General features: G+C 33.7%; 2 protein-coding genes across 3 annotated transcripts; both read right to left on the bottom strand.

The window, feature by feature from the left end:
* Positions 1 to 3,902: 3,902 nt before the first annotated feature.
* On the bottom strand, positions 3,903 to 5,945 carry LOC111375020 (zeatin O-glucosyltransferase-like). Of its 2 annotated transcripts, none has more exons than XM_022997813.1 (2): positions 4,317 to 5,945; positions 3,903 to 4,225 (listed from the first exon to the last, which is right to left on the bottom strand). In XM_022997813.1, the coding sequence occupies exon 1, from the start codon at positions 5,787 to 5,789 to the stop codon at positions 4,341 to 4,343; it is 1,449 nt and encodes a 482-aa protein (XP_022853581.1). In that variant the 5' UTR covers positions 5,790 to 5,945; the 3' UTR covers positions 3,903 to 4,225; positions 4,317 to 4,340. The 2 variants fall into 2 exon arrangements, with proteins under 2 accessions (XP_022853581.1, XP_022853579.1); XM_022997811.1 differs by having other exon boundaries at positions 3,903 to 4,183; positions 4,317 to 5,944.
* Positions 5,946 to 7,678: 1,733 nt separating this feature from the next.
* On the bottom strand, positions 7,679 to 10,080 carry LOC111375033 (serine--tRNA ligase, chloroplastic/mitochondrial-like; the record flags this gene model as incomplete). The annotated part of the gene is made up of 5 exons (XM_022997825.1): positions 7,679 to 8,061; positions 8,154 to 8,247; positions 8,362 to 8,496; positions 9,274 to 9,440; positions 9,841 to 10,080. Coding segments are annotated over 5 exons (915 nt in total), but the record flags the coding sequence as incomplete, so codon positions are not given.
* Positions 10,081 to 10,524: the final 444 nt, after the last annotated feature.

The raw sequence follows: 10,524 nt of genomic DNA, 5'->3' as shown, positions 1-10,524 counted from the left end.
CCCCCCCCAAAAAAATGTAATTAGTCAAATCTTTCTTTACCCTTTTTCTATTTTCTAGAATGGTGATCATAGGGTATTATTTCAAATATTGATATGGAATACATACTCATTTACGATGTTTAATTAAATCATTTAGTCACACTGCACATGATTAGTTATTTTTGATCTACCAAATTCAACCTTCACTTTCAGAAAAAGTTTGTGAACTTAGTAGTTAGCATCAGGACGCTCCTTGGGATTTCTAAATAATGAAAACATGAAAATTCCATACTTATGATGTCTTTGTTCGACACGTCAAATTTTTCTTGGAGAATAAGACATTATCAACTATATCTCTTATCCCATCCGTTATAAGACATAACCCTCACTTACCTATTAATAGAATCGCATTCGAAATTTTCAAAGCGTCCTTACTTTCAAAAAATATTTTTTGCCATGATATGGTCTGATTATACTTCTCAAAATTTTGCTTCATGCTTCATCCTTAACAAAAAATTTATTTTGGAGGACTTGTTATTAGTCAACGTTGGTAATAAAAGTAAACTTTTAGAGATCGATCCCATCATTTTAAGTGATATGGTCCAGCTGACTTTGGGCCTATAATAGGGCTACACAACAAAATGGATTTAGTAGACAGATCATAACATTTCATTTTCAGAAATTGACACAAATAATACTAAAACGAGATCAGTAGGAATAACATTGTCTGTAGACTTTCAATAGTAGCACATTTTTGGATCTATTTTAATACTTGAGAAGCTACCCTTCCCATATTGTTGCTTATATTTCAATATGAGATTAATATGTTCCATGTTTGTTCAAATGAAGTATTACCATCTACTTTTAAATCTTTTGTTGTAATTGTTTAGAAAAGGGTTTGAGAAGCAGGGCAAGTCAAGGATCATGAATGAAGTAAATCAATTTCTGCATGTCTACATGTTTCATGCGAGAGTGAAACATTAGGTTCGAACCACATCGTTACAGTAGATAATATGAGGAGTTGGGATAGAGATGCCGACTGAGATAGGTAATGCACTTATCGAGTAGGTGAATAAGCCTATGACACCGCGACTTGAGCTACTTCTATACCTTTTCGATATCATTTTTTTGGCTGTCGATTACTGAAGCCATTTTATTGGTTTTCATAGGGTCAAAACAATATATTCTAGTTTCATATAACAGGTACAGATTAGTATCATTTGGAGATTGCATTGACAAATCCATTTAGAATACGCCAAAAATTTAATTTATTTTTTTTATTGTGAGATCTGTTTCTTGATTATTTTTATTATACCAGATCTACAGATTAACATATAAAATCTCACGATTAAAAGAATGTGCTATAATTTTTTAAAACCCCCAAAATTTTCATATAATAGAATTTCTTGTACTATACGCTATATTTTTATTATTTTGGAAAGTTGAGAGATTATAGTGATATATGTATTAAATTCTTATAATTTTGGGTCAAATAATTAGATTTTGATAGAACAATGATAAGTATATAAATATTGGACCTACTAAATAGCTCGTATTTATTTATGTATATTAGGTATGAGAAAAAGGTTAATTCAAATAAGCGAAGCCTATTGAGGTTGAAAGTTATTACTTTAATTTGTACTTCATCGATCTCATTTATATAGGTTTGTTTTGTTTTTCACATGGATTAAGAAATCTTATTTAATGTTATTGAAAAAATATTTTTTTGTCAAAAACTTTCCTACTTTACCTTTATTTATAGTTGTACAATTTCAAAATTAAGTGAGAAAATTAGTTATAACCAAACAAATTAAATAAAGATATATTAATAAACGAACAAAACAAAACAAAACATTATGAATAAAGAAATATGACTATATAATTGAAACAAAAAAATAAGGAAAATCAGCATATATAAATGAGACATAGAGAGTAATTAATCTATTTTAGCATAAGTCTAATGGTGTCAATAAGTCGAGCTGAACTTTTGTACTGTCAAAAAATTTAGACTTGGCCCGACATTTTTTTCCCCAAGGCAACACTGTGCCGAGTGCCTGTTGCCTTTTTAAAATAGGTAGCAAAATGCTGCCTTTAACTATTTTTTTATCTTTCTAAAGGCCAGTGAGATTGAGCCGGTAAGCCACACAAGCCGACTCAAGCTTTTTCTGGGTCGAGTCGCGGGTGACTCGAGTCGACGAGCTCAATTGCTATCCTTACATGAGTTCTATTATGATAAAGTTGAATTGACATTCTATTTTAAATATTCTTATCTAAGTATTTTGTTTTATACATTTCCCACTTGGCATCAACTCTTAGGGTCTAAGATCATTATTGCCTATGTACGTATATGTGTATGACATGGTAGCGGAAGAGACACACACAAAAATATATATGAATATACACTGCACATAAGCATAGGTAGAAAATAAAGTTTGGAACGTGATTTTGGATTTTATCTTTCAAAAAATATTAATTGATCTAACGAGTTAGGATTACAAAGTGCAAGTTATTTGTTCCATTTAATTTTATTTTTTCATGTTGATAAATATTATGCTAATGAAAATTATGATTGGTACCAAACGTATGATATATTGTGGGCTCTTACTGATTTCTAAAGATATGATATAACGATATGATATTTTTTACGCGTGATTTAATACTTTTATTTGAGATTACACAAATTATTTGTATCTTATTGAGTATTTCCATACACTCACCATTTTCTTTATTTTTCAAAGCTTAGAACGAGTCATTGGTTGGCAGAAAATGGGTGCAGTTGTTGTGCTTGGATTCATTGGATTTAATAAATTAAATTTGGTATAACGTGACTAAATATTTTAAAATTAAATATTATCTTTTGTTTATTTTCATAAGGACTTTTATTTAGAAATTTAAGACATGATTTATTCAGTTATAAATTACAATATGTTTTTAAGCTAGATTAGTAGAATCAACATTTCAATAAATGTTATATGCATGATTTTTATAAATTTTCATTGTACTGACTTTGCTGTTTGCCCGTTCCTTTTTAATTTGTCATTTAATACATGTAAAATTATGTTTTATATTCAAATGGTAGATTGACTTTTATTAAATCTATATAAACGCATATGATTGCTACATTATCGAAAAGTCTTCGTTACTAAGAAAAGAAATTAAAAAAAGAAAAAGAAAAAAGATTTGAATAATTTTTTTTCATAGACTGTTGGTAACGATTTAAATTATTAAATTTGGGTCGTCACAAATTTTAGTTGTTCAAACTATTATATTAAAAAGTTGTCAATTTCTTGATTATTTTTAGGGATAACTGTGGTAAAAGATCCAAAACTTTGAATAAATAACAGACTTTTTTCAAACATTTCATTTGTTGCAGTGATGATCCCTAACTTTTTCAACTGTTGTATGTAAGATCATTTTGGAAGGTTTTCATTTAAAATGTCATCAATTGACCATCATAATAAATTTTGACCATCTTTTAACCAATTTTAAAAGGGCAAAATGGTAATCGTGCGCCGCTGCCAACAGTCTACCACCACCTTCCTGTTGGGGGTTTTCCTCTTCAACACCAATATTTAGGTGGAAACTTCCCTCTTACTCACCGTGGCTCTTTCGTTCACCATTTCCTTAGCTTCCCACTTCACCATAATAAACTCTAACAGAGATTTGTCTAAAATAGTAAAATCAATGGAAATTAGTGCAAAAATCCAAGCATTGAAATATCAGTCACAGGCCAGAAAATGCCATTTTCCACTATATCTATGGAATTCAAGAAACCAGTGCATGTTTATCTTGAAAAAGAAGTGAGTATACATTAGTGAGTTCAGTGGCGGATCCAGTAAAATGCTGTTTGAGTTTTCTTGTGATGTATTGAGGCTTTTGGAATCAAATTTCACTTAAAGATTCACTTTAAATTTGAACAAATCTAATTTCAACTGAAGTTTCAATTCCATTATAACAAACACAGTCTTCAAAATGTAGGAAATTAATAGTTTCGATTTACATTTTGCATTTGGACTACAGAGAAAATAAGGAAATCTAAAATACTGCGATCCACCAGGAGACGAGGAGGAGATCTGTAATGTGTGAAGCTCCAGGATCCATGAGGAGACGAGGAGAAGATCCATAATATGTTCAATGCAGAGCATCACATGAACATCAGGTGACTTTAAACGAATAGTCGTCTGGTGGATTCCCGAGCTTGATCCTGAGTGAAAAGGAAATTAAGATCACAGATTCTCGTGCATAACTACATAGAATGAAAAGGAAAATTCTCAAACAACTTGGAATTCTTCAAAGCAGTTGAAGGAAAATAGTGTAATGATGAAATCAAATTATACCTTTCCATAATGATGACCGAAGAACTAGATTTGAGCTGAAATATTTTGTCTACTAATATGAGCAATAAAGGAATCCATCTCCTTGTGAGTAGCACCACCTTCCATCACTGATTGCTTTACTGCATCTCCTAATTCTGCTGCCCTCTTTCGCATCTCCTCTCCTCCTGCTGAGTCCATTAATCTTCTTACAACGTTCTCTACCATTGCTGGTGACACCAATTTATCTCGACTTGCCCAATTCCGGACTTCCAGACCGATTTTCAGTACTTCTGTTACTAGTACGGCATTTCTAGGCTGGTCCGAATGCATCGGCCAAGCTGCTATTGGAACTCCCATGCTTATGCTCTCTGTACACGAATTCCATCCGCAATGACTCATGAAACCACCGGTCGAAGGGTGCCCCAGAATTTCTAACTGGGGTGCCCAGTCTCTCACAATAATTCCTCTTCCTTCCACTCTCTTTTCGAACCCTTCTGGCAATGGACTTCTCCTAGTCTCACCTTCGAAGACATCACCTTTATCAGCGTCTCTCAATACCCATATGAATTTCTGTTCACTCTGTTCCAGCCCGAAGGCGAGCTCTTTGACTTGTTCATCGGAAAACGAAGATGTTGAGCCGAATGAAACAAATATCACTGAATTCAGAGGTTGCCTGTCAAGCCACTCTAAACATTTGTGATGGCTGTTTAAGTCCCTTTTTTCAGGTATCACCATTGGATTAAATGGACCAATAGCCCAGAGTTTGTCTGTTCCTGTAGTCTTTTCTTTTGCAAGCAAATCAAGATAAAACCCCTCTATAAATCTGTTTGCGTTATAAAGATCTCCAGAATTGAATTTCTTCGCCCCTTCTTGCAATTCTAAGAATTTTTCAAACTCTGGTGAAAAGCAACCTTCCGAGGAAGGAACTTCTTTTAAAATCTCTGCTTCAGTACTTAAAGCAGGTTTTCCACTAAGTTCCCAGTGAAATGAGTATAAAGAGAAAGCTGATATACTATTAAAACAATAGGATTCAGCATTTGATATAGAATATATGTCCTGAACAACATAAGGCATTAAAGAGTCATAAATCACAGCTATTCTTCTGGTTGTGCTTGAAAGTTTGCGTACGAATGAGTAAACAGGCTCACGCAGATGTATTGATGCATGAAAGGCTGGAAGGATTTGTGAGGGAAATTTAGTGGTGGCATTGGGGTCAGCGAGAGGGCTGTCGAATGGAGGAATTGGAAAATCTTGGAAATGAAAATTGGTGGTGGCCGAAGGGTCCCAACCATGGACTCGAGACTTCGCCTGCCGGTTGTGTGTGGTGGTGCCGACGAAGTGGATAGGTATGCCATAGGCAGAGACGAGGCGGGAGAGGTGAAGAAGCTGGTTGAGATGGCCTTGTGCCGGAAGAGGCACCATCACCACTGCGACTTGAGCCACTTCCATACCATTTTGGACACCATTTTCTTGGCTATGGTTCTCTGAAGCCATTGTAATTGGTTTTCATACGCTCAAACGATGTTTTCTGATTTCATATAATAGGTGCAGATTAGTATAAATTATATAGAAAAATCCATCAAGAATATGCCATAGATTAAATTTTTTATTGTTCTCCTTATTGTTCCCAGATCATTTTAAATTTCCCGTGCAGGATTACGAGAACGTGCAATATTTTACATGTTCAAATTGTTATTATAAAGTAGTCACTGTTTTCATCTATGGCTTCTAGTGACAAGAACCCTTTTATATTAGAATAATTTATCTAACGCCAGCAGTGATGTCTGCGTGCTTCACACACTTTGCTTATAGCTTTCTCGACCCAACATGGGATAAAATATAGCCGACATGTGACGGCCGAGGGTAGGTAGTTGCGAGTGAAATAAGTAACTTTTTAATGTGTTTGCAGTGTTTCACTTTCAGATAGAAGAGGGTAATGTTGTTCTTGGAACAGAACTTTGAAATCTCAAAATGAAAATTGGTTATTTTATTGTCTCATAGTAAAATGACTTCATAATCAGCCTTGGACAGTTCGTTGAGCAACTCGTTGCTGGCTAAAGAATGAAGGGTTAGAGCATTTTTTACGCACTAGAATTGATAAAATCGCAACTTTACCAATTCTTTATGTAGTTCAAGATATCAAATACGAGACGACGTAGAAAGTTATTGAGCATGACAAAATTTGTTAATTGTCTTGCTTTGATCCTGTCAGCCATTCCAATAACATATCAATGTGATTTGTCGAACATCGAATCTACGGTCGGTAACGACCTTCAAGGAAATAGACAAAAGAATGGTTCCCACGATTTTTGAATAAATGTTTAACACTACAGGAAATCAATAACAATGTTTTAAACAGACTTCTATTCATTAAAATATCAACGACCTTTTAAGGAAATAGACAAAAGAATGCTTCCCATCTTTTTTGAATAAATGTTTGATACAACAGTAAATCAATAACAATGTTTGAAACAGACTTTTATTCATTAAAATATCATATGAAAATTAACTTGTGCCACTGGTCTCTTGTTACGCAGGACGCCTTTGTTATTTTTAAGGTTGGACAAAATTTTCGAACCGATCCGGATTGAACTGGACCTAAAACGAATCGAGTGATTTAATTCGGTTCGATTCGGTTCATTTTAAATTAAACATCCAAATAGATATCAGAACCGAAAACTAATGAGTTTAATTTAGTTCTCAATTCTAAATCAACACCCGAAGAATTGAATAAGAATCGAATCTTTCTCATGTCTTTTTAATATTAAATAAGCCAATTATTTTAATTGTTTCTAAATAAAAATTTCAACTAATTGAGTCCAAAATATAATTTCCTTTTTTTTTTTGCCAACTAATTAATTAAGCATAAAATATCATTTTCCTACTTTTAGTCCAAACCCAACTTTGTAATTCACATTTCAAATAATCAAAATTGAGTATCATAAAAATTTTCTCAATTATTCTAGCATTTCTCAAATGATCGAAGCTGGCGACTGCACCTCATGTTCATTAAATTTCCTCCTCCTTGAACAAGGTAATTTGTATATATTGATGAATGAATTTTATTAGACAACTTATTATTTGTCTATTTTTAGATGAAACTACTCTATTTTGTAAGAATTAATAGTGTTGTTATACGAAGTTAAGATTGAACATATCATTAATTAGATTATTGTAGTGTAACTATTAACGTTAAAAAATGTATTTATGATACAAAATCGTACCAAACCGATTCGATTCCATAAATTAATTTAAACCTAATGGTTCCACGTACTAAATATTCGAATTTTGGAGAAATTGCACCATTGGTCCCTAAGCTTTAAAAAAGTCCAAATTAGTCTAATATTTCACTATAATTGCATGAACCGTAAATTAACAAGAGATACGCAAAGAATAAATTTATCAATTTGGTTAATGCTACAATTCTGACAAAATCTAAATCAGGTATAAAATATAAATAACAAATTCTAATATGAGAAAGATCAAATTAACACCCTATTTGGATTTTGGGGGTAATTATCTCAAGTCCACCCATGAAACGCCTTAATGGCTCAGGTATAACAACAGAACCATCTTCTTGCTGGTAATTCTCAAGCAAGCATATAATCATTCTTGGAACTGCACATGCCGTTGCATTTAGTGTGTGAACAAACCGTGTTGGTGTAGAACTACCTTTACCCTTTTTAGGAGGAATGGATGATTCTGGACGATATCGAATGCCTAACCTCCGGCTTTGGTAGTCTGTACAATTAGAGGCACTTGATATCTATTGAAGAAGATCAGCAAAGATGATTAGAGATTAGTTCATTATGAAACAAAAACAATCGGGAGGTAAGCAGCAAAATATTGTTATCATACCTCACCATAACGTCCCAATCCAGGCATCCAGGCCTCCACGTCAAATTTACGATATGCTGGTGCACCCAAATCCTGTGTTGCCATGTCTATGGTTCTGTGAAAATTAGATGAAGTCATCAACCCGGCAAGCGGGAAATGAATAGGAAAGACTATGGTCAACACATCGAAAGAGAATTTAAATCCAGATGAAATGAAGTCAGATGCATACTTGAAATGAAGCCCCAGCGAGGAGAAAAGTTCTTCTTCAATTTCAATTAGTTCTTCATGGAAGGAATTACTTTCCTCTGGTCGGCATAATATGAACATCTCTACCTTGCTAAATTGGTGTACTCGATAAAGGCCCCTGTCCCAAATTGTTAACAATCAAATTCATGGAAAAAAGTCAGTAGATTACATTTTCAGAACAAACATTGGCACTTAAACCTGAGTCAAAAGCATGGATAATGATGGCTCCCCCAATACCAGAGACGTCATTGCACTACTTAAGCATTCACAGAAGCATGTTTCATGTTGGTACAGAATATTTTGCCACAGCATCATATGCATATATCGATTTGTTGGTGATCAATAAAAAATTAGAAACAGATTAAGAACCTTCAACAACAATATATAACACTTCAATTTGAAATGAGGAAGCACACATTTGATTATATGTATTTTATAACGTTTAATAATGATCTCTTAAAAGCATATGACAGGCTTAAAATTCAAACAAAAATGTTTTAAATGTATTTATGTTTCTGTTGACACCCATAGGTACAATATACAGGCTACATAATACATAATGATATACACATAAAAGAAATATCACTTCAATAATTGATAATAATTATTCTATAGAAGTTGCTAATACTTGATCAATTCAAAACAAGGACAAACAGTTTCTCATGTTAAAAATTTGGTATATATTGTGATCAGTACTCAATAATACAGTGTTTACTATGTTCGCTCACCAGTTCCCAATTTTTTCAAATCACGCGTCAGCAAGAAAAATAGAAAGAGAGAATTCAAAAAGGGAAAGAACCACAAAGGTAACTAAGAGTTACGGACGGAAGCTGTGAACAGAACTTAAATGAAGCCAAAGAGCATGGAGATTTTGCAAAACCTCACTAAGTTTTACCTTGTTGCAGCCCCTGCAGCACCAGCTTCAGTACGAAAGCAATGGGAGAAAGCCACATACTTTAAAGGTAATGAGGACTCAGGAATAATGGAATCCATATGGATTCCCCCCACAGGAATCTCTGCAGTGCCTATAAGACATTGATCACTACCCTCAATGGAGTAAACCTGTCACAGAAAGCATAAAGAAGAACGGTAAAATACTCCGGTGACAGAAGAGAGCACAGCCCAAACAAAAATTTAACGGAAAGAGGTAATATTTGGAAATCTTCAAAATATAGAATCGGAAAAAAGAACATCTTGGTCCCCGAAGCACTAACGCCAATTCATGTTGGATCAGAAGAAGACTGGAGCAGGATCAGCTTGATGAATAGTGATAATTGGATATTGTTAAGGTCCAAACTAGCTTTCTTAATGCATTGTAATTATGACGAACAGACAAAATGGCCAGACTTCAAAGGAAGCAAAAATTACCCAATAAAGAAGACACAACTTTCATGGAAAAACTTGCAAATCTAGCAGTAATATGCTCAAAGAAAGGCTCGCCTATTATTGTTAGAATAATAACCTGAGTATTCGTTCCACGTGGTTGGAAACCACATTTCTCCACCACAGAAGAACGGACAATTTCTGGAGTTATAAGAGGTGTAAAGCCTCTTTTCATAACTTCTGATACTGCCCAGTTTATGAGGCCCATCTCTAACATTACAGCTTCATTCTTCAGGTAATAGAATTTTGACCCGCTCACCTGTAAAGAGGACCAAAATAGATAGAAAATGAATATTAATTTTATACAGCCCAATTGCAGTCACCCTTCTGCATCAAACCTTATGGACGGAAAATATCCCACATAATAGCATACAATGCAATTGAAAGTGAGAAGTAAAGGAACTGTGCCTTCTGTATTCTGAGTAAAATTTTAATTGAGCATGCATATGAGAGCTAATCTTTAGCAAAGAAATAGATTATGGGACATTGATGTATATCTCATTCATGCTCAGCAGTCTAGTATCATCTATATAGTCACGTAATTGAGGAATTTTTATTTTATTTATTTTTTTTCCTCCGTAAATCCATTCCAGTCACGTATTTGAGGTTAAATATGTAAATTACGTAAGTAACATAAAAAAGGAAAATTTTTCGCAATCATTAGTTGATACTTTCCTCTCTATCACATTTACCAACGAGACAATAAGCATTACAATCTGGCTTTACAAATATCAAGAAAAATCTTATAAACTGTACACTGAAC

Source organism: Olea europaea, unplaced genomic scaffold, assembly GCF_002742605.1.
Source record: "Olea europaea var. sylvestris unplaced genomic scaffold, O_europaea_v1 scaffold1328, whole genome shotgun sequence".
Taxonomy (NCBI): Eukaryota; Viridiplantae; Streptophyta; class Magnoliopsida; order Lamiales; family Oleaceae; genus Olea; species Olea europaea.
Note: the sequence above shows the minus strand (reverse complement) of the source record. Positions and strands in the feature narration are given on the sequence as shown.

Coding starts and splice junctions, on each gene's coding strand:
- LOC111375020 (XM_022997813.1), bottom strand. CDS start 5,789: ATGGCTTCAGAGAACCATAGCCAAGAAAATGGTGTCCAAAATGGTATG.